Source organism: Arthrobotrys flagrans (genome assembly GCF_004000055.1).
Source record: "Arthrobotrys flagrans strain CBS H-5679 chromosome Unknown unitig_1, whole genome shotgun sequence".
Taxonomy (NCBI): Eukaryota; Fungi; Ascomycota; class Orbiliomycetes; order Orbiliales; family Orbiliaceae; genus Arthrobotrys; species Arthrobotrys flagrans.
In genome coordinates, this window is record NW_027137556.1 from 6,260,424 (window position 1) to 6,287,390 (window position 26,967).

At 46.3% G+C, this 26,967-nt stretch overlaps 7 protein-coding genes across 7 annotated transcripts; 4 read left to right on the top strand and 3 right to left on the bottom strand.

The window, feature by feature from the left end:
* Positions 1–7,106: 7,106 nt before the first annotated feature.
* Positions 7,107–8,439, top strand: DFL_009833 (uncharacterized protein; the record flags this gene model as incomplete). The annotated part of the gene is made up of 4 exons (XM_067639779.1): positions 7,107–7,517; positions 7,589–7,612; positions 7,668–8,235; positions 8,297–8,439. The coding sequence occupies 4 exons, from the start codon at positions 7,107–7,109 to the stop codon at positions 8,437–8,439; spliced, it is 1,146 nt and encodes a 381-aa protein (XP_067487533.1).
* Positions 8,440–10,923: 2,484 nt separating this feature from the next.
* On the bottom strand, positions 10,924–11,283 carry DFL_009834 (uncharacterized protein; the record flags this gene model as incomplete). Its single annotated transcript, XM_067639780.1, has 2 exons — positions 10,924–11,088; positions 11,152–11,283. The coding sequence occupies 2 exons, from the start codon at positions 11,281–11,283 to the stop codon at positions 10,924–10,926; spliced, it is 297 nt and encodes a 98-aa protein (XP_067487534.1).
* A 98-nt stretch (positions 11,284–11,381) lies between these two features.
* DFL_009835 (uncharacterized protein) lies at positions 11,382–12,372 on the bottom strand (the record flags this gene model as incomplete). The annotated part of the gene is made up of 4 exons (XM_067639781.1): positions 11,382–11,483; positions 11,542–11,653; positions 11,831–11,982; positions 12,274–12,372. The coding sequence occupies 4 exons, from the start codon at positions 12,370–12,372 to the stop codon at positions 11,382–11,384; spliced, it is 465 nt and encodes a 154-aa protein (XP_067487535.1).
* A 1,850-nt stretch (positions 12,373–14,222) lies between these two features.
* On the top strand, positions 14,223–15,949 carry DFL_009836 (uncharacterized protein; the record flags this gene model as incomplete). The annotated part of the gene is made up of 5 exons (XM_067639782.1): positions 14,223–14,654; positions 14,706–14,876; positions 14,950–15,149; positions 15,213–15,508; positions 15,579–15,949. 5 exons carry the CDS (start codon positions 14,223–14,225, stop codon positions 15,947–15,949), a joined length of 1,470 nt encoding a protein of 489 aa, XP_067487536.1.
* A 465-nt stretch (positions 15,950–16,414) lies between these two features.
* On the top strand, positions 16,415–18,364 carry DFL_009837 (uncharacterized protein; the record flags this gene model as incomplete). Its single annotated transcript, XM_067639783.1, has 3 exons — positions 16,415–16,824; positions 16,882–18,018; positions 18,079–18,364. The coding sequence occupies 3 exons, from the start codon at positions 16,415–16,417 to the stop codon at positions 18,362–18,364; spliced, it is 1,833 nt and encodes a 610-aa protein (XP_067487537.1).
* A 360-nt stretch (positions 18,365–18,724) lies between these two features.
* DFL_009838 (uncharacterized protein) lies at positions 18,725–19,780 on the bottom strand (the record flags this gene model as incomplete). Its single annotated transcript, XM_067639784.1, has 1 exon — positions 18,725–19,780. The coding sequence occupies one exon, from the start codon at positions 19,778–19,780 to the stop codon at positions 18,725–18,727; it is 1,056 nt and encodes a 351-aa protein (XP_067487538.1).
* Positions 19,781–21,135: 1,355 nt separating this feature from the next.
* DFL_009839 (uncharacterized protein) lies at positions 21,136–24,538 on the top strand (the record flags this gene model as incomplete). The annotated part of the gene is made up of 3 exons (XM_067639785.1): positions 21,136–21,142; positions 21,558–22,435; positions 22,499–24,538. The coding sequence occupies 3 exons, from the start codon at positions 21,136–21,138 to the stop codon at positions 24,536–24,538; spliced, it is 2,925 nt and encodes a 974-aa protein (XP_067487539.1).
* Between the last annotated feature and the right edge of the window lie 2,429 nt (positions 24,539–26,967).

A 26,967-nucleotide genomic window follows, 5' to 3' on the forward strand; every position in this document is an offset into this window, starting at 1 on the left:
GTTGGAGAAGCGAGCTGGAAGGAGGGAAAGGGAAAAAGAAGAGGGAAAAGAGGTGAGAGGAAAGAATAGGAAAAATGGTGTGGGTGGTCGGCGTATGTGTGTGTGGGTGAGTGTGGATGTATGTATGGTTGGTAATGTATACTGCTATGCGTGAGTGTATGTAGTGTACTCTCCTCTGCTGCGCAAAACCAGCAGGGAAAATAGGAAGAGGAAGAAAGAGAAGGTGAAGAAGGAACTCGAGCTGAGTGGCGGTCCTACCTGTCAGTGGTCAGTAGCTCGACCTGCACATATTGTACACATAGTGCTGCATAAAGTGTGTGCTGTGGGGAGCAGTGGTGGTAAGTACTTCCTCACTCGCTCACCCCGTTTGACGCCCTGTTTATTGCGAGGAAGCACTAGTGACGGTCACTTGGAGTATGCCCGCCTTTTGGGAGAAGCAAAGGATGTTGGCTAGCTGAACGGCGGTCGTTGTGCTGTCGACATGTATCAACCACCCAATTTCGGCAAAGTGAGGTTGGCTTTTTTGAGGAGCGCACCAAGGGCGACCAAGCCAGGAATGGTCCAGCTTGGTATTTGTGGGGGAGCAAACCCACACTCTTCCCTTTCTTCCAAGCTTGGGCTCGTCTGTCACCACCAAAAGAAGTCGCTACTATCGCATGTATCTCTCCTCAAAGTGGGCTGACCAGGGCATTGCAATTGGTGCCTCGCCCGGATGTAATGTACCTTGATCGCCAGCTCCGATCTCGAAGCCTCGCCCAATTCACGTCTCTGGATTCTTTCACGGGGTACGTAACGCGACATGGCATTCGCAGGGAGACACCGGATATTCATGGCTAAGCTCCTGAGGCTCGCCCTTCCCTATGCTCGACTCGCACAGAGTCGACAGCCCAGTCCATACCCCGGGGACTTGCGATCCAATGGTTCGTTGCCACTACAGCATCTCACAACTGTCATGTCTTCTGACAATGGAAGGCCCCAGGAAGATGAAGCATTGTCCCTTTTTTGCTGCACATATTTTTGGCCCAATTGAATTGGCTCAGGTAATATCTGATGTCTCGACCTGCACCACCCTAAACCTATGAGGTCAACTCGGATAATCCACGAGCCAGAGGCATCGTCGGCTTTTGTCATTCACTCCTCAACAAGCGATTCGACTGATTCTCTTTCAATTGAATGATATTCATGATCATGATTCGAGATATCAGGCTCTCAATAAAGAGAGATGCAACGCATCTCCCAGGGACCGGATGCTGTCTCAAAGCGTGATTCGCTGATCGAGACCCTATAGGCCCGATTTGACTCGCTCGTCGACGTGGCGGCCTTTTAATAGTTGAAGTATGCTTGCCCTGAAGAGCTTGGTAGGCATCAAGAAAAGCTAAATCTGGAAAAAAGAATAAAATCTCAAAGGGTTAGAAAGGGGATCATTTGAAAAGTGAGGCGAGCCTAAGCTTGGACTTGCCTGTGAACTTGGTAATTTAGCTGGGTAATCAGCATGTTTTTCCTCATTTCCGTATCTCTCATAGAAGTGGGCAAAAGTGTCAGGTGAACATGGAAAGGGTACGGCTTTGATCTCATTGGTCACCAGTGGTTTGACTTTTCCTCTTTTAATCGAACCCAGTGGCCCCGTTACATTTGCATTTGCATGAACTCGAGTACAGGGGGTGGTATCTCTATAGGAAGAGAGGAAAGGCAGCTGGCTGTTGTTGTACTGCCCTGATCATAATTCCAATTAATAAGGCGCCGGGGACCGATCATCGATTTCGCCTTCTTCGCGTTTCATACGATATTCCAATGTGGTATATCTGAAGAACGGGATTCAGATGTTTCAAAGACTAGTCTCGATGGAAACGACTCGTCGTAGCATCGGAAGTACATCTCCTTCTTTGCCAGCAGGATGGTTCTTGGGAGCGAGAATTCGAGAAAATGGCGGTGCTACATGGTGTAGCTGCACAGTTCACAGAGTGTCTCAAGCTCAAACCTGCAGCCTGCGCAGGATGACCTGCTTCAAAAAAGCGGCAGCGGAAGGAAGAAAAGGCAGGCAAAAGCTCCCTTACAGCAATGCTCTGGCCTGATGACCAAGTAGCAGCGATTTGTTCTCCATGTGTCTCTCTTTTTTTTCGGTTTGTCTCTGGAAGTTGAAATGGCTGTCATGGCTGTCGTCGGCACATTTTGATGCTGATACGTCAAAAAATCTCGGTGCGACCCTGCTTGGGCTACCAAATGCATCCAGTCTGAAGATCTAGAAGAGCCACTGCACGGAATATGCTGATACGGGAGCTCGGAATGTTAGAAGACGGTACGCAAAAATGAAGCTATTGTAGCAGTGTAATGCGAATGTTTCCTGTACTTTACAGGCAGGCAGGGCAGGCTTGTGTCGTCATCATCAATCACCTTGAAAGGCCAGGTCGAGGTGGAAGGAGTTTGAATGTTTGTTCCAGATCTCGCTTCCAATAAGCGGGAGCGGGAAAGGCACGAAGCCGCTAGCCAAAATAGAAACAACACGCACACCCCAGCCAGACCTCCCATACACCCTACGTACTATATTGTCCTCAAGATATATCGTGAACAACAGTGTAGGTAAGTTGAGGAAGTGAATACTAAGTTAATTAAATAGAAAAGTAAGGGATATCGTGAATATCGCTGATTATGCTCATTTCTTTGAGGCATTATTATTCCCCTGCTTACAATTGCCACATCCAGCTGTTCGTACGTACATTTGTGCCACCAAATTCAACGGCGTTCTTCTTAGTCCCCTTTCATACGTGGCTGCTTCACCGCCCTTCGCAGCCCCAACCTTTGCCCCCCCTGCTGCGAGGAATTGGCTATTATACCAATCGAATTTCGAATTTCTCGAGACAAATTACCCACTTCTCTTAGAAGCCCCAAGACCCTCACCTCTTTTCTTTTCCTTCCAGAAATCTGATATGGTAATCATTCGAAAAAATGGTGTTTTGATTGAAATGTTATGGCATATGCTGTAGGAAAATTAAATTACGCACTAACCATACTAGTATCCTCAGGCATCAATGTATTCTACAGTTCATTGCTACTAGCAAAAAAAAAAAAAAAAAAAAAACTAGATCTTCATAATTCAGCCTGTCGAACATGCCACCAGCATCTCGCCACCAAAACTAGCTAAGCAGGCATAGCAGCTGCCTCTAACAAAATCGTGATATTATATTTTATATAGTGGGTGTATCGATACATTCGCGTCGACCCTTCGCTCATTGGCCGATAAGTCTCGATTGGCCCAAAGTTTGCCTGTGAGCCCAAATGCATGCAGGATGTCGACATCTGCTGTTTGTCGGTAGACTCTTGCCATTCTGGATACTAGTACCGATAGTTTTCCCACCACCATTTTGGCTGTATTACTTGATGGGAGCTATAGTGGTGCAGTTTTTTTTTTTTATCCAGCATTCCCCAAGTCCAAATAGTTTTGATCTTCTTTAGTATTTTGGAAAAAACTAGACCTCGTGGGGGACACTCTTTTTTATTTACCCACCCTTCCACAACATCTCAGGTATGACGATGGCGAGAATGAGAATTTACGTCTTCTATTCCTGCCGAAATACATTACGATCGAGGGTCCAATCGATAGCTGGTATTCGGTACCATACTTCCTTTTTCCAGTGATGACGATACGTCGTCTTTCCCCCCGCAAAGTTCTCCTTAAAAACAGAAAAATATGCTGAGATTCAGTCATCGTCATGTCATCACACAAGCACCAAAAAAAAACATCCCACTCCTGTCGCTTATGGATAAGGATCCTTCGTTGCTCTGTATCTTTATTTCACATTTTAACCTAGAATTAAATATTCCGTAGATACGAAAGGACCGCCAGCCCCTCCAGATCCGCCGATGTCGTATGTAATGCACCTATAATCACTTGACACCCTGCACTATCTGCAACACCAAGTTGAAGAAATGTACTGTGATAATGCAACTGTCAAACTCAAGAGAGGTCTTTAAGCTCTTCTAGCAGCGCAGCGCTCCACTCTTCGTGTCGTGTGATTCATGTAGGTAGGTTTGTGCTGTGTCGCTTTTTTCCTCGCTGCGAAAAACAAAAAGGTCCAAATGCCCCTCAAAAATGCAAAAGGATTTCCAATAGGACGCTTCAAAGGATGGATTAAATGCACTCATCAAACAAATGCGGGCAGCCGTCTGAGGAAAAAAAAAAAATTCAATCGAAGGCTCAGTTTAAGAAGTTGCAGCCGTCGATGTCAACGCGTAAAGTGGGTTTCCTTTGTAGTCAGCTAGGGGATAAGGCCTGTACCTTGGCTTACAAGCTTGGTGCTTAGAACGTGAACCCTTTTTGCGAACGGCAGCATCCATGTCGACAGCCACTCATGAGTAAACAGCTCAACAACAACCAACGGTGTATTCCAGAAAGCTCGAGAGCTTGTAAACCCGCGAGATCCGCCCGAAGCTCAGGGTATGGGCAATCAAGGAATTCCGGAATCGAAGAGCGAAGAATGTTACACAGGGTCTAATTCTTGCGAATTCAATCGATCGACCGTGCCAATTGGCCAATTGAGTGCCTTTGAAGCTTCAAGAAACGAAATCCTATCGGGCTCATTCGAGGCCGACGGGCTGAGACTTCCCTCTGACGTCTGAGCGCAGGAGTTGGAGACTCGGAGACGAGCTCTCTCCCCCTTTGGACATTACTGTCCTTGTAGTTTTTACGCCAGGCTATAGTTTTTACCTAATCCGCATCGTGGGACGGGTCAATACATTCCCCAGATTATTAGCTTCAACGCTAGCCTAATACATACATATCCCAGCTTTTAACCCAAGGCGGAAATTATACAATTACCGAGGGATTGAAATGTAACAGCTCAGCCCAGGCTATCACCTACATACTAGCCACCTTAATATTCGGCTAAGTACGGCGACGGGCCTAGAAGATGTGATGGTTCTAATGCGGCATTCCCGAATTCTTAGGTTTCAGCAAAAAAAATATTGCCCGCACACGTAGTGTTATCACGATAAAGCAGGTGCAAAGTGTGCGCAAGCGGGGAGATGTGATGTGATATGGATGTGCCAGTTCACGCAATTATCTCCTCATCCGCTGCCACATCCGCTAGTTGTCACATCAACTACCTAGGCAGTTAGCTAGCGAAACACAAGAAACGATACCACATCAAGTTAAACAGCTAATATATCTCATCAGCTTATACTTTTTAGATATATATATATATATTTTTAGAGGCGCGGCACCCTGTATACGTACCATAGACCCTGAGCCGTCGTTGCAGGACGCATCAGTGCCTAAACATGTGTAGACAGCGCATAGGCTCTAGATTGCTTATTTTTTGTAACTCTGCATGTATGTCCATACATGTAACATCGATATTATGGAGAGTATCGGATGTCGTTGAGATTTGTGATACAAAGATGGTTGATGTGTTCATCCCAGGATCCTCAAGAAACGGGTCCAGGTATCCAGGTTAATGCATCAATTGTGGATCAGGCCGACGTTGAGGTGGTTATAGGTATATTGCGTTTCGATATTACGTTGGCCTTGGGGGAAAATACGAGAAGGCTGGAAGGTGGTGTGCCGTAGGTGCAGAATCTTGAAGCCCTCTGGTATTTTTGAGCTAGCTGTACACAAATATCACTAAGTCAGAAATAGGCTTGCAGATTGCCAATGGTACAGCTGACTCTATACCTCTGGGCGTATGTGGGTCCGAGAGACATTCCATCAATACCTCAATCCATATCTTTCGAAATTTTGGCCAAAGGTTGTGCCGTCACGTGAAATCTACAAAATATGATATCTATGACTACGACGGTGCATGGCCTTATTCTAAGCGGCTGGATAGCTGTTTTAATTGCTACTAATAGATCTAGCTAATGAAGCGAGGCTGTAGTCTAGTTCTGGGTATTGTAATTTGATACCTCCAGATGTTTGACTTTGCATCGAAGAATGGTAGGCACCGGGATAGAATTTAGGGACGAGGAGAGTAGAGGTTCTGAAGATGAGAATAGGAGGTTGTCAACTCGTGGGCGCTGGTAAAAGAGATCAAATTGCAGTGGTTCTGAGCACGAAACTGAGAAGGGCCGTTGAGAGCCCGATCTTAGCTTAGGAACCACCTGATCAGCTGACGGCATATCTGATTATTATTACATGTACGGAGACTCGTGCCTGAGAAACGATGAGAAAACAACATAGTTCTTCTACCCCTCTCACCTACTACTACCCCAAGGGAAACTCTTTGTGTTTAGAATAGGTTGGGATCTGAATTTTCATGTGTATTGCTATAAATATAAACCCCACGTTGGAGAATCGAGATGTTGGATCTGTCGCGCAGGCTAGAATCGGCCACGGAGTCCGGCGTCCGGCAATTAACTATACAAATTACTGCCTAATTAGTCTTCCATTGGTCCGGCAGGGTCGTGAATCCCAACGTTGAAAATAAATAGGTTGGTTTCGAAAGTAAATATAGTCACAAAATGGAGTGGACAGCATATCCTGAATCGTCTATTGGATCCTGCCTCGGGCCGTCCAGTCCCTCCAAATTCTGCGTTGTCGACACCAAAATGCAACAAGGCCGCCAAATTAGCGGCGAAACTTTGCCTGGACTCGGTGTATCGGCCAGTTTCAGTCGCCAAAGCACATGGATGGCTCGCATGGCCGCCTGTTGAGGCGGCCATTTTGAGCTGGACCGAGGCATATTGGCCCCAACTAGAGCTCGTCTTTCGGTGCCCAACTTTCCCGGGCAGGCGGCAAGCAAGACTCATTTGATTCCCTCGGCCAGGATTCAGCAGCTCAAGCTTACCAATGCGAACAAACGCCGACCGAGCCGTTTATAAACTTTGGACCCTGCGCCGGACCTTACCAATGCAGTCCCCTTATGAACCTGAATTTACAAGTTCACTTAACAGACGAATCAAGAAATCTTTATGCTAGTATCCCGCCAAGCTCGGTTGAAAATTTTTCTTCTCATTTATATCATACTATAGACCCTATCGGGACCCATTATCTGATCTTTACTTCTTTTCCATTTTGTACTTGCTCACTTATCGATACCCCGGATCTTGTTTCAACGCTTTTTTATATCTTTTTTTTTTTAAAATAGATTTTTTTTATATAAATTTATCCACAAATGGCGTCCCTTGCAGCAGCGCTTCGTCGCACGGCATGCCCGCCCGCCGACCGCCACCTTCTCCGCAGGGCAGTTCTACTAGCCCCATCACATGTCTTACCCTCCGCCATCTCCTCCTTCGCCAGCCACACCACCCTCATCGCACACCAGCCACATACACACTCTTCTGGGAAAGTTTCAAAATTCCACACGACAACACAGAATGCCTCGTCGCATGCTCCCATGTCGTTTTCGGACTTGTCGACTCGGAAGAAGGTTACCATAAATACTTTACGTAAGATGTATGAAAAGGGGGAGAAAATTACAATGCTTACTGCGCATGACTTTCCGAGTGGGTTGTTAGCGGATCAGGCGGGGATGGATGTTATACTCGTGGGGGATAGTTTGGCAATGGTCGGTTTGGGGATGGAGGTTAGTAATTTAGAATGTTTTCTTGAGAATTCCGATTTGAAAAAAAACTAATGAGTGGGGTTTTTGAATAGGATACAAATCAAATAACTTTAGATGTAAGTACTGAATGTCCGTAATATATCCAGGAATGCACCGCTGAATAGAACGCAGGATATGGTGCACCACTCTCGTGCAGTGGCTCGGGGCGTTCGCTCCGCTTTCCTCGTCACCGACCTCCCCATGGGCTCCTATGAGCTCTCACCCCAGCAGGCTCTCCAATCCGCCATCGCCCTTGTCCAGCGCGGCCGCGCTACCAGTGTCAAGATTGAAGGCGGAAAAGAAATCGCTTCAACCATTAAAGCTATCACAACTATGGGAATACCTGTCCTAGGACATATCGGACTTACCCCACAACGACAGGGAAGTCTGGGTGGTTTTGTAGTACAGTCTAAAACCGCAGCTTCGGCTTCTAAACTCTTAAGCGATGCTTTGGCAGTGCAGGATGCCGGCGCGTGGGGTATGGTGCTCGAAGCCGTTCCTGCCGATATGGCAAGGCTGGTCACCGAGGCGTTAGATATTCCCACGATTGGCATCGGAGCTGGTGAGGGAACGAGCGGGCAGGTTTTGGTGCAGATTGATATGCTGGGAAATTTTCCGTCTGGAAGATTTTTACCTAAGTTTGTGAAGAAGTATGCGGATGTTTTTGAAGTTAGCAGGAAGGCTATTGGAGAGTATAGAGGTTAGTGTTTCAACCCTTGCCATTTGCTTTTTAAGATGGGATGCTGATGCATTTTATTTAGATGAGGTTAAGGCGGGCACATACCCTGCTCAGGAACATACATACCCAGTAAAAGAACAGGAGGTTGCGGAGTTCAAGCAGATTATCGAAAAGAGAAAGGAGGAAATTGCGGCGAGTAAGGAGAAGAGACGCAATTTGGATTAGATCTAATATATAGTAAAGGTGGACATCTCGGATTAGTGTTTTCATCTGCATATTTTCTGGCGGCTTATAGTCTACTTTGTTTTTTCGCATGGTACTTTCTCTCACTCGTTTTTCTTTCTTCGCATCATACCGGCGGAGCGATTTGATAGCATTTTCATCGTGGCGTTTATTTTATATATAACTTTCAATTCAGATAATCACCAAAACACTAGTGCACTCGATAATGTTGTTAATTGAAGCCTTTGAGATTCGGTTCGAGTTCATACTTAGGTAGTTAATCGTTGAATTGGAGAATACAACACCTTAGTTTTTGGTAGCTAACCCAAAATAGCATGATATATGGGCAAGCCATGCCACTTCGCGAATTCGGATTAGTTATCAATAACTGATGTCTCGTATTGTTCCAATTAAGGGTTACTCTTGCCACCGGTACCGCTAACATGCTGCTTACAAAGAGTCAGGGGCCCAAGAGTATATTCTCTAGCCCGGATGCTAGGCTTGCGAATTTGGACTTTGATAGCGAATGAAAAGTGTCTCATGTTCTTCTTTTAGCCAGTTAAGCTTTTCTCTACCCAATAACGCCTTAATGAGACCCGAAAGAGCGATAACCTCCAAACTCCTCCCAAATTCGAATATTCAAAGAGATGAAAGCTGGCGTCGTAATACATGCACGGGAGCCATTGCCATGTTTTTCTGAGTTTGTTTCGTATTAATGGAGAAAGAAATGCCGTACTGGTAGGAACGAGTGTATATTCGATATAGCGGTTCGTCCATCGAGATCAAATTCTAGTGTGATGGATATCTCGGTTAGCGGTGTCATAATATTCGGAGAATCGTTTTTGGTAATGGGACGGTGAAATTAATGAACCCTTCAGATGACGAGATTGCTAAATAAAGTTTAGATGCGAATAATCAAAGTCAGGAACGCAAGGTGCTTGAACTCTAGTGAGCGGGAAATAGAAACTTACCTGTTCCCTTTTAATATTGGAAACCTGTTTGTGTTGATATGTGTAATGGCAACTACTTGGTCAGAAGTACTAAGTAGAGCACGATCGAGGTCGTTTTTATGTGCGCGATCAGGACAGGGAGATGGTTTATTTTGGGAAGAGGCTCAGAGTCTCCATGGATAAGAGACGACAATCCCCGCGTAATTACTATAGCTGTGACGCCTAGTTTGAGTGAATATCTCAAATATCTAGTACCATGGTGTGCAAACACCTCCGACGAAGGATTCTCTTTCAAAATCAGAGTCGACAATATACACCCTAATCCCGGTATCTCCTCTAGAATATCAATTCATTTATCCAAGGAAGAATTAATTAGTATATCAGAGCTAGACAATCTACAACACATTTATGTGTGGTATTTTGACAAGCATGGAAGGGCTCTAAATATGGTATAAATGAAGACAATTTCTCTGATAATCAATAATATGATAGAATAATATCCTTATTGGGCTACGCAGCTCTGGAAAATGCCACACTATTCGGCCATGAAAGGAGGCCCTCCTGTTAATATCGTGAAACCCAGAAGCTTTATGACATGTATGGCATTGCTTAGTTCTCGTTGTCATCTTGTATAAAGTTTTTAAAACCCCATCGACTTAGTATATAAGTCCTTAGCATAACGGTAACAGTATATTTATAGTCCCTGCTTGGTTAAACAGCTGCAGGGTATGTCGTGCCGATAGGACCTTAACCGCCCTGCTGATCTACGGCTGTGCGCAGTCTGCAAACAGCAAATATTCCACCGGTAAAGCCCACCCGGCCGAAAATTAACAACGTGGGAGATCGATGCTACCCTTATTATAGTCACAGACCATGTGATTCACCCTCGTGAGCTTCTTCTGCCTCTCTCTAGTTCTACATCTTCTATGTATAGATGCAGTCCCTCCTTAATACCGTTCGCGGAGAAAGAGTGGATGCAGACAGCTGCAACACAACAGCTACTATACGGATTTGTCAGACCTGGATCAGAATACCCGGATTTAGCATGGCGGACCTTAGCTCGAGGCATCCAGAAGTGGTTTGGATGTTGGGGAGAGGTCCGAATAGACCTTCTTGGCCCTATCTGATTATCGAAGAACGAACGAAGGATAAATCCCAGTCAAAATCAGCCCACTCAGGTACCTGGTTTGGAATATATGTCCAATAAATCCTTTAAATGTATTAAATATGCATTTGCGTAATCGCCGGCAGTGACACATCTAGAGAGGGTGCAGTAACTAGTGCATATATTTACAGATCTTAAATACTCGAAAACGATGAATCATGGCGGAGAAATATAATAACTACTCAAGTAGAAAAACTTAAAATAACTATGATTTAATTGAAGGGAGAGCACTTTGTCAACTAACATTGGGGACGAAGGGAACGAAAATCTGCTCAGAATGGCGCTCGGGTTTTCTACTACTAACAGGTGATATTAACTAGTAACATATTTTTTACTTCCGCCATGTCGGCCTTCATTTCAGCCTTCATTTCTTTAGACATTCGCCTGTTGCGCTTGGATATTCGCGTTTTGCGCTTGGATCTGCGCTTGGATATTCGTTTGGATATTCGCGTTTTGTTCTTTGATGGCGGCAACTTGCTCACCAAGTGCGGTAACCTTCAAACTGACGTCGAAATCAAAGAGCATACGACCCAGAAACTATTAATAAAAATTAGCTAAACATGAAATATAAAAAAGAGAAGAGAAAGAGAGAAGATTTACCGCGGCTGTAGCTGATCCCGCGACCCATTTAATTACGCGCCATTGCGTGGTTAGGTTGGCCCATTTGATGTTTAGGCCGGACCATTTGATATTTAGGCGGGCCCATTGCTCTTTTACAAGCTGTGTGATCATGTGGAAGAGGTTCTATACCTAGGTATGTGGTTGCCATGTCCAATTTAGACCTAGAGATATCCTCGGATCTCTCTCATGTCATTGTCGGAGTAACAACATTAAAACGTCGACTTGATTAAATTCATATAGATCTCATAGTGTGGGAGCTCTTGGAGGGCCAATTTCGCCAGTCCATTTTGAATCTCTTCGCCAGTACCGTGCTATAAATTTCCAAAATATTAGTTTCGATAGCAAGTATCTCGAAAACATGGCACATACGATTTTGCGAATGATTGTACCGCCACGTGGTTGGCGGTAGAAAACTGCTGGAAGACGCCGGATTTGGGAGATTGGTCGTCCCAGAGCAATTCGACTAATTACTGCGTTCATCCTAAAAGTGGATATCTATTTTTTAGTAAATTGTTTTAGAGACTTCTGACGCATACTTATATAATTCTCAGGCGTAAGATATAAAATAAATTGTTTCGAATGTTTAGCCTGCACTTAGCCGTGGGATGCAACTCGACTATAAATTGCAACGAACCTGCGGAGATGATGAGGGACGGACTTGTTTTGCCGTGAAAATAAATTTTCCTTGTAGTATATTAGCTGTGGGCAGTGCTGGTGCGGCGATGTCGATGTCAGGTAGGTATACGGTGTAGTGTTGTGATGGAAGGAAAGAAAGAAAGAAAAACAGACAACCGCTTCGCTGGTGGCGGGCTAACATATATTTATTTGGATTAGGGTTATCACAGATATGCTCAATTGCCTCGACGACATCTTCCTCGCGAACAGCCTTCCCTCCGTCCCATATCTACCAAGCCAAAGGGCAGAAACTTTCTCAAAATCCAATCTCACAGAACCTGCTCCCTTCGTCCCATATCTACCGAGCTAAAGAGCAAAAACTTTCTTAGGCGAGTTTTGAATACCTTTCAAAGTATTACGAAAAGACTTGATACAGAGTTCTTCGCCATAGACCAACTAGAAGGCGATATAGAATCGTTATCGTACGTTCCAGCATTTCCCGAATTGATCTCTGGATGGGACGTTCCACACGTCAGGCAAGATAATAGAATAATGGCTCTCTTTGAGGGGATGAGGGTTTGGCATGATTGCTGGAGACGCTGCTCAAGATGGCAGGGGTAATATTCGGTACCCTTGGCTCGCCGCCTGATCTTTCTCCCACCAGATGGATTAACTATCCTGCTCTAGAAGGGGGTACGCCGGTTCAAGCTAATAGCGGTGGAGGCAACCCCGAGTAAATAAATCGGCTACTTTGCGACGGTTGCCAAATGGACTTTACGGATTGTATATACTACGAATCCAACAATAGCAACACTACAAGCACTAGTCTCGTACCTGGACGCAACAAAGGGATAAGAGCCTAGGAGAATAGACAATTGGTCTGGGCTTCCAGTTGGATTCAAAGCCATAAGGTCGAAGTTTTCGCAACGGTCAATTGGCCAAGATGTGAACAAATTACGCAAGCCATCATGGAGTGGGCGGTATCTATCCTAGGCGAGCATTTTAGAAGCATGACATCGGAGTATTTAAAAGATTTGGGACCAGCTTAACTAGCGGAATGTTCGATATTCGATTATTGTTTGAGGGACCGGGGTTGGGTATCTAGGCGTTTAGATATTGGAGCAAATCCCGGGTTACCTTCTCGCAGATCAAACAACACGCTTTGCTTCAAATTTACCCAAGAATTGTGATGACGAATCCCATCAATACACCTAGGCTCCAAACTGTCTCCTGAAGGGAGGGTCTAGCTGAAAGGGGGAGGTTAATATAGAACTTGTTGCATTTCATGTATTGCGCAATCCCAACAGTATGCGCACAGGCTCTACGGCACTGTTTTCTTTTATTTCCCAACTACCAATCTACAGGGAAGACGTAGCATTATCCTGTAGCTTTCTCCCTATCTTTGGGTTCGCTCCCGAGCAAAGTCTTGAAAGGATAATAGGACCTAGGGAATATATCGAATATTTTCTCGGATCTCGGATGCCCTGTCCTCATGCGTGAAGCATGCTACCAATTTTGGCTATCTCTCGAAACGGAGGACACGTAATCTTGGCACGATATTGATTTCCTGCATGGTCCGAATTTCGTTTCTCCTACTTTCATATTAGCATTAGAGAATCAGTCTATGAACGATATCAGCTCCGACTTCTGCTGCATGCCGGTTATCCGGTGGCAAACTGGATACATGTACCGGTCCCATACCTGTTGCCGCAGACAAAGTCTCCATCCGGTTTCATGAGGCAAGCCTTGAAGCCGAATTTCGAAATTTGTGTGACTGCACTGCCCGCTCCAGGGAAAACAAGCTTTTGCTTGGTGTTTGATAGTCCATCTTGGCTCTACGGGAAGTTAGGCGACATTCGTGATCGTTAGAGCCTCTTTTCTCTCTCCTTCTTGGTATGGACTTTGTAATCTTTTTTTCCATCGGAAAGAATTTTCCCATTAGTGTGATGTCGCCTACGCATTGATACCTCCGCACGAACGCCGCACGATCGCAGATGCATACATATTTAAATTCGGGGGGGTATTAAGCTTCGTTGGACTCCCATTTTGGAGCAATCGATTCGAGCACACTGGTCTTGTCCACGCCTTCCTCGATTCAAACTTCCCTCGTTGCCAAGTTTCCGTCATAAAACTGTCTAAAAACAAAACACCACTTCTCTGAATCCCTTGCTTCGTACTAATGCGACCAATGGACCCCTCTTCTTGTCATGTAAAACAAAATGGAAGGTTCCTTTTTTCGAAGGCGCTCCCGGCTGGCGGCATAGGAAGGGTATAAGACAGGTGCCCATCCGCCGTGCCAAGTCTCTTAGATCTTTGGATCTACAGCCATCCTTTCTTTCTTTTACATTTGCTTCTCTATAGTACTTTTTTGTTTCAATATCTTTTATACATTCATTTATATACATTTTTTTCTGGGGGTGCCTTAGTATTGAAATATGTCAAAGGGTAGAGACATCAACGTGGATGTCACCGAGCCAGAGAAGGCCTGGCGACCCGGGTCTCGAGATGACGGTGATGTATCGCCAACAGGCGGGGAGTTCCCTCGAGATGGCGAAGAAACAATCGGATTCTGGAGAGTAGCTACCAAGACAGCAGATGATAACCACGCTGAAAGGATTGCAGAGGGAATTCCTAACCCCCTCCGGTTTCACCCTCTCAAGATGTTGATGATTACGGCGAGGAGTACGTCGAGGCTGAGCTCGTATACCCATATTTTGCTACCTGCCATCCCAGCTGGTATTGTGATGTGGTATACTAGTCGTGATAAGAGTCCTATGTTGGTTTTTATTTTCAATTTCATTGCTATGATTCCTAGTGGGAATCTATTGGCTTTTGGGAGTGGAGAATTGCAGCATCCGTTGCCGAAGGTATGGTACTAGTTGTCAAGTATTGCAATGAAATGATGCTGACTTGAATAGGTCTGGGGTGCTTCTCTTGAAATATTCACTGGCGCTATCGTTGAAATCATCATCTGCCTTATTCTTCTCATTGATAAACAATTCGACGTCGTTCGCGCTGCTCTGCTTGGATCTATGTTTGCAAACTTACTGTTAATTTCCGGAGCCTGTTTCTTGGCTGGCGGTATCGCTGTAAGTTTACGGGAACCATATTTATTTCTTGGTTTGTTGAAAGGCACAATTAACGGGAGATGGGATTATACAGTGGAAAGAACAAAAGATTGCACCTTATGTCATCGAGGTTTCTAGCGCGGCCTTACTTGTCAGTGCTGTCGGAACCGTGGCGCCAAGTTTGTTTTTTCAGACGATTCACTACCGAAAAGATGTGAACGAGCATCGGGCGGAAATGAGGGTGTTGAGAGTCAGCAGGGTTGTCAGCATCGGGCTTTTCTTCTCATATATTTGGTAGGTAGTGTCTGGGTCTGACTACGAAGAGATCGCTTGGCTAACAACAGTGTTATTTACCAGCTTTCTATTCTTCCAGCTCCACACCCATAGCTCTGGTTTTCACCACGTCCTTGAGAGGGCCGAGAGCGTCTACGTTGGCAGAAAGCAATACCGCAAGAAACTCTCCGTCTTGGAAGCCCTTTTCGTTAGTATCGTTGGATTGGTGTGCGTTTCCTTTTGCGCTTACTTCCTGGTTCGAGAGATTCCAGGAATCGTAGAGGAAAATGAAGTATCGGAGTTATTCATGGGTCTTATCCTGGTGCCTCTTATTGAAAAGACGTCTGAACATCTGACAGCGCTGAATCAAGCTTGGGATAGTAAGTTTCCCCCCACATACCCCCCTAAGCTAAAGAGCCCAAAGTAGGATGATACTAACCTTTGAGATAGACCAAATCGACCTGGCAATCTACCACTGCCTTGGCTCTACGATCCAAACCGCCCTCTTGGTCACCCCGCTCATTGTCATAGTCGGATGGGCTATGAATCTAGAAATGGACCTTAACTTTCAGCTTTTCGTAGCCTTGTCACTACTATTCGCTATCCTCGTTGTTGGGAATTTCATGCGAGATGGTAAGACACACTGGTTGAAGGGTATCTTCTTGCTCATGGTGTACTATGTCCTTGCGGTTGCGGCGTTTAATGATCCGAACGAGAAGAAGGAAGCCTGGGGGATGAATATTAGAGAGAGCGTCGAGGCTGCCCATCGTGTTGCTAATGCTGCTACTGTGGAGGAAAGACGGAGGTTGTTTAAATTTTGATAGAGTTAGGTGGTGTGTCTTGTGATGCGATGCTAGGCGGTCGGCCATGGGTCGGCGAGAGGATACAGAAGTGCGCAATTGTTATGATGGTACTTATGGCGTAATATAGGATTTGCATGATTTATACCTAGTTATGATTGATATTGGCGTTATGTAATGGATTTTATGATATCACGATCGGTTATTTTATTCGTAATTATAGTCCAGGCCCTCATAGCATTGAGGTTGCTATTATTTGGATCCCGCTGCAATATTGTATTAGGAAAGCAAAGCAAAATGGGGTAACGTTGATACTGTAGACAATAGTAGACGGTACCAACTTCGTGGAGTCTGTTTCGGTGTTTATGAACAGTTGTGGCATTTTGCGTGTTGTTTTCCGGCACGTCTTCTTGTGTCCATTCGAAGGCCAGCAGCCCGCTTGTTTCCCAATGCCGCCAGCGACACACCTGGCGATGATAACCCGGCATGACACTACTTTTCGCCCGCAGCCATCAATGGCTGACCCCCTCACCGCTAGAAATCCTCTCACGCCTCCTCGGTTTCTTCCTCGTCTTCACCTTATCCGGTAACACCGTCGTCGCGGACACGTACAAAGAGAAGCTCGATCTTCAACCCCTGTCCGGCCAGTTCCTTCTCGCCTCGTTCAACTTCCAAAACCATGGCCCGATAGAAGCCTTCAACAAGCAGATGTTCCAGTTGTTTCCTAGGAGTTTGGGACAAATATTACAGTATACTCATACCAGAGAGTTGCATCTACGGTTTGCGCTTGGGAGATGGGATTCGGAGTTGTGGGGTGCGCAGCCTGGGGATGGACAGAATGCTGGTGGGACAGGTGTGGAGACTTGGGCTTGGGTTGAGGCCGATAATGATGTTGAGTATGTCATTTCATTCTCAAATGATATGCAGTGGTGATGCTGATGGTGTGGGTATAGGGCTGAAGCAAGGTGGACATCGTTGAATAATGCGCTTTCTGGATTGTTTTGTGCATCTCTCAACTTCATCGATTCGACGAGGACCATCCGACCGGTTATGTCGTTTAATCCTACGGGCGACTACCCTACGACTAATACCTCTCGTCTATTCCTACTCCACGGCAGCCTTCCAAAGGAACCAGTGTGTACCGAGAACTTGACGCCGTTCTTAAAGTTATTGCCGTGTAAAGGCAAATCTGGAATCTCTACCCTCCTGGATGGACATAAACTCTTCGATGCATCTTTCCAATCCATGTCTATTGATGTGCGACCTATCTGTTCGCCTCATACGGGCACCTGCGATATCGAAATCCAACAGACGATTGATATGGTACTCGACATCTCGAGGAGTTTACAAAGGAAGGATAGCCCGGTTCCACGGCCGCGGGATCAACATGAATTGATTTGCGATACTTCAAAGCCGTACGCTTCTAACGAATATTGTTATCCGATGGATAACAGTATTGATCTCCCTTGGTCGTTGTCGGATCTATTCGGACGTACGATTTCTGGAGGATGTCCGTTTGCTATCAACCTGCCAGCCGAAGAGACTCAGCACGTATGTATCCGTGCACCGGAGAATAAGCTTACGACTATGGAAACCCTTGAACTGGCTGCTCCGACGTTGACTGAAGGTCAGCCGGATCTAAAGTGTTACATGCTCCGAGAGAATGTACCATTCGACCTCTCGTTTCCGAAACAGCAGCCGCCGATTTCGCCGCTACGACAGGAACCACTGTTATATGCGGAACGGTCGTTTACAGGACACGGACAAGAGCACGGTGGCGTCAAGACGGTTCTTAGGAATCCGAACCCAAATGATCCTATCGAGGTTGTGTATTTGGAATCATTACCTTGGTTTATGAAGCCTTATCTTCATACCTTTAAGGCTCAGGTTCTGCCGGTATTAGCTGGAGAGGAAGATGTGATTTCAGAGTTGTATTATCGACCGGCGTTGGATCGGAAGAGGGGCACACAATTGGAGGCGAAGCTGATCGTGCCGCCGAATTCGGTGGTAATTTTGACGTATGATTTTGAGAAGGCGGTGTTGAGGTATACGGAGTATCCGCCGGATGCGAATCGAGGGTTTGATGTTGCGTAAGTTCATTCTATACTATGAATTCTACCAGGCGTGGATTACTGATTTAAGTCGTATAGTTCTGCGATTATAACAATCCCGCCTCAACGACGACGATCGGATGGCAAGAAAGTCCCGGCGACATCGATCAGGACAACCAGTCTGTTACTTTCATTGCCGACGCCGGATTTTAGTATGCCCTATAATGTGATTATCTTTACCAGCACGATTATGGCGTTAGCGTTCGGAAGTATTTTTAATTTGTTGGTGAGAAGGTTTGTGGCTGTTGACGAAGTGCAGAGGGTGGATTTGAAGGGGAAGATTAGAGGGTTACTTGGGAAGCTGAAGAAGGGGAAGACGGAGTAGACTTTGTATTTCTGGTATTGCAATTATTTCTGTGTAGATGATTTTCTTTTTATTCGTTTCTTTGTTCATAGCTTCGGTATCGAAGCCATTGCATTGCATTGCATTGCATTTGGCGTGGGGTTTCATTGTTCGTTGTCGGAAAAGTATGGTATTATGCTTGGCGCTTAAGCCGGGAATGGGAGACAGGAGGAGGGAAAATAGGTACTAAAGGACTATTATTGATTATAAGAATATTGCTGTTACTAACTGCACTGGGTATATTGTATATCGTACAAGCCGCCAATAATGATATTCCGGGCTAGAAACCAAAAACATCCGACAGAGTCTGAATTTGAATCAGCTTGCCAGTGTATGTAATTGCTACCGGCGCCTTAGGAACATTTCGTCGTCATCTTCGTAGTCATCATCTGATCCTTCGCTTTGAAGTTCAGGAACTGGATTTGAATAATCGTCCATTCCTCCCATAGTTACGCTTCTTACACTGTTAGAGCGATGGAGGCCCTGCTGTACGGGAGGAGGTGGTGGCATGCCCGTTGAAGCTGGGGCTCCAGCTTGTCGTAGCATTTCTCTTCGTTCTTTCAATCTTGCTACGCGTTCTTCAAGGGAGCTTTGTTCGTCGAAGAAGTCTGCCATTGCAGCGCGAGCGTCTTCCATTTCTTCCTCGGCTATTGTACGGGCGTTACGAGCGCTTAGTGGGGATGTAGATTCTTCGTCTTGTTGTTGGATCTGAGCTGCTGTTAGGGCTGGTGCTGAGATTGTGTGGGTTACCGTGGGGGCAGTGTTTGGTTGTGCTGTTTCTTCTTCAGTTTCTGCAATGTCGGCTTGGAAGGCTGCCCATTCGTCGTCTAGATCGTCTTGTGCTTCTCTGGGCTTTGAGGTAGAGTTTGTAGAGAAGAAGTCCGCTGGGAGTTTTGAAGACGAAGACGGTGCTGCAGTTGTTGGTTGCTGTTGGTTTGTATCTTGGACTGGCGGAAGAGGAGGGTTTTCGTCGTCCGGTTCGATTACTTCACCCGTACTTATAATCCCTTCCTCGTCTTTGTCGTCGTCGTCATCGAAGAATCCAATTGGTAATGCTAGATTCTTTACATCGGCCTTCGCGGTCTTTAACCGTTTCGAAGCATTCTGTCCATCTCCAGCACTCCCATTCCTTGAATCACCACCCGTCGCTGAACTTTCAGCAGGTCGTTTATGGCTATTTGTTTTACCAGAAGATACGGTGCCACCTCTTATTGCCACATTGGATTTATGTTGTGGAGAGGCAATGTGGGCATCCCAGAGGGATTCGGACTTGATGGGAGTGTTTGAGCAGATGTTGCAGAACAGGGCGCCGGCGAGGGAGTAGGATGCATATGGAGAGGTTATTCGACGGGATTTTCGGGAGGCGGCGAGGAGTTTTCGGGCGTCGGTGGCGGACATTGTCGGAGGGAGGAAGTGATAAGGTTGATGACGATGACGGTGATGATGAGGTTGGTGATGAGGTTGTGTGCTACGCTGGTTGGAGCTGGTTGGAATTGGTTGTGGAATGTGAGGCTCAAGGCGGGAATGCGCCACATACGCGTGTGGATATATATGTGGCTGGTGATGCGACAAGCATATACTGCACCGCCACAGAAAAGTGGAGGCCTGCAAAAAATGACATGAGATAAATCCCAGTTTTCCGCGGGTCTATAATACCTGTGTGCAGTTATAGTATGGAATCCTTTACCTAGCTTTTAGAATAGTTTTGCTTCTCGAATACTACTTTGATTGATATAATTCGTCTTCTGTTATATAATTCTGCTCAACGGCGCTCGGGCATGCTGAATGCCCTAGTAGATTGTTAGTCCGTACAATAGTGGCTAGCAGCTAGTGTCCTCGAATATCGTAACAACTGACATCATTGGCTCGTGTGAAGGTTGTTCGGCGTGAATAATTACTAAGTGCTTTATGATACCGAATACCGGCGTATTTCTGGTCCCCAACAAAAGCGGGACGGGCTTGGCGCTCATCACAGCCTTTTTTTGCGATTGAACTGAACTATTTGACCTGCCAGGCAAATTTTGGGCGGCATATGGCATATTAAACCAACTCACACCAACAACGCTCCCCCATCCCACTACCACCACCATCATCGTCATCAGCAACGGTCAACATCATCATCTAACCAGCTTCATCGGCTTCCCGACACTACTCGTTGACCGTTCTACGCTCCCAGTCACTGATACCCATCAATCTCCAGCAGCCAGTGCCTTCACGGGCATCGCTATTCTACTAACTGTTCCCTCGATACCTGGTCGCGCGATCAGGTCCAACAGAAACCTCCCCACCGCCTACATCGCGTTTTGTCAGGACGCGCCATTCTCTCCCAAGCGCCTGCAAACGATCCGTTCCCTAGTTCTTAGGTACCCTCGCCGGATCGTATTTCGGGTCTCTTAAATCTTCGGACGACGGGCGACCTCGGCTGCGACCCGAGTTCCCCGGCCTGCATTGCTCGCTCGCTCTCTCTTCACCACGGCAAGGCCTTGAGGAAGTGTGGCATTCGTCCGGGAGGATACAAGCAATCAGCTCTCCTTGATGCTGCTACTGCCTGTTTGTTTCCAGCGTTCCTGTTGATTCAGCACTGTTCTGAAGCACTTTTGCACTTTTACCTCTTCTTCTGCCTCTCCGGCAGCAAGGAGGAATCAAAAAAAAAAAAAAAAAAAAAGCCACGCACCGTGTCGAGTAAAGAAGAGAAACGTTGTATTACCGTACTGCTTGAGACCAAACATCAAACTCATCATTCATCATTCATCATGCCTGGTAAGCATAGTGAAAGTTTTTTCCCTTTGATATTGAAGTCGACAACATCTCTATTATGCCCATCCTTTGAAAATCTATACAACTGCTACTACTACTACTACTACTACTACTACTATTACTACTACTACTATCATGCAATATCTACCCCCCTATGAGAGAGGATGTGGTCTTAATGCTTGCTCCTCGGCAGAATGTCCAGGCCACGATCCTCATCCATCCATATGATATATATAAGAGGGCGTTCGCAGCCTTCTCAGGGCTAGTCGACGTGCGGTTGTACACGAGACAGGGCTCACCTGCATCACCTTCATTTCATATAAAACCCCCTCTACGCTATGTCATTTTATATCTACACGTCTTCCTGCATTAGTGATACGGAATCTTGCTAATATACAACCTCATTCTCTCTACATAGGCGAAGAGAGTGGAACCCCAGAGCCGCGCCGCAGCGGTCGAAGTACCAAAGGCCAGCATACGCGAAACGCCGAATTGAACGAAGAGCCGCCTACCAAGAAGCCTGCCGCAGCTCCCGCTACCCCAGCTCCCAAGAAGAACGAGAAGAAGGCTACTCGTTCATCCAAAGCCAAAAATGACAAGACAGAAACTACGTCACCTGCTGCCGATGCCGATACACCCAGAGGTAATGAAGAAGATGGCGAGGTCATCAGGTGCGTCTGCGGTGCAGACACAGACGAAGGTGGAAGGCAAATGATATCTTGTGACCAGTGTGAAGTCTGGCAGCACTCCAGCTGTATGCAAATTCCAACAAAAAAGACACCAGACCACTACTACTGCGAACAGTGCAAACCAGAACTGCACAAAGACCTCCTGGAAAAGATGGCCAGAGGTGAGAAACCCTGGGAACGACGAAACAGGAAGGGCTCGAGGAAGAGCACTGGCGGTAGCAAGAAGAAGAAGGGGTCCGAGGCTCCCGAGACACCAGCTCCGGAAGAAGTTCAAGACGATGAGAAGGACGAGGACGCGAAGATGCATAGTCCAGCTGCTACCATGACCACCGAGGCCGAAAAGGACACCGAAGAACCCGCTCATGATACTGTTGTCCAAAACCTCGAAGAGGTCCTAGATTCTACCCACAACGATAAAGAGGAGGAGAAGCAAGAAGACGTCGCGATGGAAGAGGTCGCCGAAAAAGAGTCTCCCGAAAAGTCCGTACCTCCAGAATCCACACCCGCTCCTCCAGAATCCGGTAGACGACTTTCGTCAGTCGCGTCCCCCGCCACATTGAAGCGAAAGGCAGACGAGAGTGTCGAAGATGGGACCCCTGATGGGAAGGTAAGCAATTACAAAAAACTCCCCATTAGCCTTTACCTTCGTAATGCTAATTATGATGTGCAGGCGTCATCTCCAACCCGTCGTGGGTCAATTCCTCAATCTCCCACTCAAACCAAGGGCTCGAAAACGCGATCTGGCCGCCGTCCCTCTACAACTACCTCAAAGCCACCACCCAAAAAGCCGAAGATGGCTGACAACCAATTGGAACAAGTTGCCGAAATTGACGACCTTAAAAGCGAAACTCGTCGAAAGGGCGCCGAAACCCTCAAGAAATTCTTGGAGAGTGCACTCAAACCCCTCGACAAACTTCCTGAAGGCGAGAGCTCGAAACCAGAGTTTGCTGCTCGATTGGCTTTGGAAATCGAACATCACACTTATATTCTCCTTTCCGCTCAGACAGCCGGAGAACCTAACGATGAATATCGACAGAAGTTCCGCTCGATCTTGTTCAATCTCAAGAAGAACGAGCCCTTGTTGAATAATGTTCTCACGGGGAAGCTTGGAACTAAAGAGTTTAGTGATATGACAGGCGACGAGATGGCTACTGAAGATATGAAGCATATCGTTCAAGAGGCGGAGAAGGAAAGCGAAAAACAAAGTATCATAACAGCTGAGGCCACGGGTCCTCGTATCCGCAGAACCCATAAGGGAGAAGAAGTCGTTGGTGAGGATACCGGCATGATTGCAGAGAACAGTTCAGGGTTCATCGGATCGAGATACGAGCCCCCAGCAGAGAAATCGGATGATGAGCATTCAGCACCACCCAGCCCAGGTGCCGAGGACCATGAGATGACCGACCGGCCGAGGTCCCCTTCACCTGCCGCTCTCCAGGAGCCCACCGATACTCCATCCAAACCATTGAAGATAGATACTTCCAAACAAGCAAGCAGGTCAGGGCATCATCGTAGGACGAGCAGCTTTGATATCCAGAATGTCTGGTCGAACGTCGAATCAACAGATGCGGGACACCGACAGAGCATCCCACGACCACCAATTACCCCTCTCACCGCTCATCCAGCCAACGGTAATAACGCACAGCTCGACCGTGACATAGATATGCTCCTCAGGAATGACGACAGCCCTGGTGCTGGATCCGAAACACCCCCCTACTCTCCCAAGGACTACATGGATGAATCCGAAGAAGGTGTTGTTTGGAAGGGCAAGGTCTTGATGAGAGGTGTTGCAGACTTGGAGGCTCAAGCGGTTCATGTCGCCGGCCCAGATTTGTCGACAAAGGTCCCATGGGCTACGGTTATCGGCAATTCGATCGAAGTGACTGGACGCATTTCGGTCGACCGCGCTAATGAGTATCTCCAACAGCTGAAGTACAGCTCACGATCTAGCGATGTCGTGGTCTTTACACTTCACCCTTCTACCTTTCGATCTTCCTCTAATGATGCTGAAGCCGGGTTTACTAAACTCTTCTCGCATTTCAAAGAACGTCAGCGATCGGGCGTTGTCGGTAACATCACCTGGTCACCCACGAAGGATGTCTATGTTGTTGCTGTCGGAAAGGACGAGTCGATGCCGAAGTACATGCTTAACACGCAGTTCCCAGCTCACCCACGTGAGAAGGATCACCTGTTGCTCTGCATCGTATTCAATAGGTCCTTAGAGCCATTCCAAGACAACCATACCCCTACTACCGCTACCGCCGCGTATACCCCAGCTCCGCCATCCAGAGCCCTTCACACACCAGTAACCGCTGCTCCAACGGCTGGGCCACAAGGATGGCAACCACCTCCGCAGATGAACAATGCTTATTCCGCCTACCAGCAATCACCCACTCCCGTCATCGGCTATCAAGCCACACCACCTCTGGCCGGCGCTGGAATGTCTACACAAGCAATGAATCTTCAGTACAATACTCCAGGACTCCAACATGGATCATCCATCACTCTTCCTGTTGCTGGAAGCTCCGTTAGCAACGGAACTTTCCAACAGAACCCTAATGTGGTTGAGCAACTGATGAAGTTGTTGCATCTTGGTCCTGCAGATCAAGCAATGCTAAGGGATATTGTTGACAAGAACCCCGAGTCTGTTGGCAATCCCGAGCAATTGATGCAGTTGGTTGCGCAGTATCAACATCAGCGAAGAGGTTAAAGTTTTGTCCGAATCATTTGAATAAGTGTTTTATTTGCATGGGCTAATGTTTCCTTCCTGCTTTAATTTTTTACCTAATATTGTATCAGGAGTGGAAACCGTGGGCCTATCTTTTCCTTATTTTACCATTACTGCCCATGAATACATTGAGGCTTGCATAAAACTTCTCTTTGTCTAAGCGGAGCCAGCGGAGTCCCCACCTCATACCTCTCCCCTTAACCCCATATACTATTAACCTCACTTAATGTTTCTTATTTTATCATATGCAGGTCGGTGATTGTACAATTATTTTTGTTTTTCATGATGGATGAAAGGGATTCTTTTGCACGGCCTTGCTTTTTCATTTTTATTTTCATTTTCATTTTCATTTCTTTCTTTCATTTTCATTATTCCAAAGCTGCTACCATGTTGTATTTCTTACCTCGGAGTAACTCACCCTCCAATCACGCCTTTTTGGAGTACTTGCTGTACCCAATCTCATGTGTATGTTAGTGGTAGCTCGGAATAAAATCGAAGGAAATGTTCAAATTAATTAATACAGGATTTTCCTTCGACCGACGATTTGTAGTGGGTGAAGGTGAAAGAAGAGTCGACAGCTGATCCATGTGGGGGTATTGTATTGCCAATATCATATCATATCGATCATATCATGTCAAGTACGCATCTACTGCCTTTTAGAGACACGACCTGCTGAATGTAAGACACTCGTTAGTGATATTCGGCGTAACTACCGGGAGACGTTAGAGATTTAATGCGCAGATAACATGTTTTTGACACGCTGTAGCCGGGATTATTCGCTCGTTTGCGGCTGTCTTAAAGATTTTTTAGAGCCAGGCGGGACATTTAATCCGTTCAGCTTCTGAAACGCAGAAAGCATGCTAGTTAGCAGGTTTTGGTTTATTTTTGTAATGCCAGTGGCTGGTTAAAACGTTCAACGGTAGTTAAGTTAGTTAACCGCCCTGTGAGAAGAGGAATTTTCGGAACGATATGATGAATGATGAAGCTGGTGAATTGACATGTGGATTCCGATACGTCGAAAGAAGGACGTGGTATCCTGGTCGAAAGAGCACCCAGCTCCGTGGGAGCTCGGAGCCTTACCATGTTATATGATATTATGCTATTACGGAGTAACCACCACGATGCATAATGCTCTGCGCTGCAACGCCGTTTTGTGTGATAACTAACTTTCCCTTGGGCTCATGAGCTTAGGCGGTATTATGAACTTGGGCATATATGGATATTATACCGGATGGCCTGAGCGTTAGCATATTACTCTAACTCAACATCGGTTTGGATATCCGATCATACCATACTCCTGTTAGGGTAGCATGTTATATCAAGGGGAGGAACCTAAGACTTGGCAAGATGTTGACGTCAAATTCAGACGGGGGGAACTTCGCCAATCCCGGTCGTCGCATTCGGGACTATGCACGCCTGTTGAGCTCGAAAGCTAGTTCGGGAATTTGAACAGATTTGGGGGTGTGGGCTTTTGAGAAAGTACGTCGACGGAAGGGAATTAATATACTGGTAGTTATACTCAGCTACGCAGTACAGCTAGAACCTGGATTACCTAGTGCATATCGCTTCCTCCGAGGATGAAGGCGCTGAGATTTCCATATTTCTCCCAAAATATTGTGTAGATGACCACCATTAAAAGATATTGCAGGTGTGTGCGAATATACGCTGGTACCGATGGTCAGAGTATACTAGGCTTACAAGCTGTAACAAAGCTATGCAAGAAGCTAGAAGCGAGCTGAATGATATGCCGATTCATGGACCCTTTTTATTTGATTGGAAGACCCTTACCCCCCATCATCATGGACGAAGCAAATGGCGCGATATAACGGCGTTTTCGTTTTGATAACAAAAGAAGTTGTCTGCGTGTTAACCCATGCAGCTGGGAGGTAAGTACTTAAAGGGGAGTCGAGTCGGCCGACGTGGGTGGAAACATTGATATCATATCACGTTCCCTGAGAATTTTTATTTCTTCTTTCCTTATCTTTGTTCATATTTTGTGACGTCTCATACAGATAGCATTATCACGATACAATCATCTCGGAACAACTACCGAACGTAACAGTACAGCGCGAAGCGGCGGCGTCACCCCCAACGAAATCTTCGCAGCCGCCAGTTCGCATAGTACTTACCATATTCTATATTAAAATTTTCTTTTTGAATTTGATTCGGCGTCATACCTTTCGCACGGCAGTTAGCTAATCACAGCCCCTTGAGCTTGTTTTCCATTGACCGCAACGGGCCGAGTCACCTCATTCACATCAGTCCAGTCCCGGTTTCCTCCCTATCGGTTCCGATCTTTTTCGATTCTAATCCATTTTGAGATATCTCGATCGATTGCGAAGCAAACGCCTAACCGCTTTAAATAATCTCGAGTTTGGCCTGTATTTTTATTAGATCCCTTTTACAGCTCC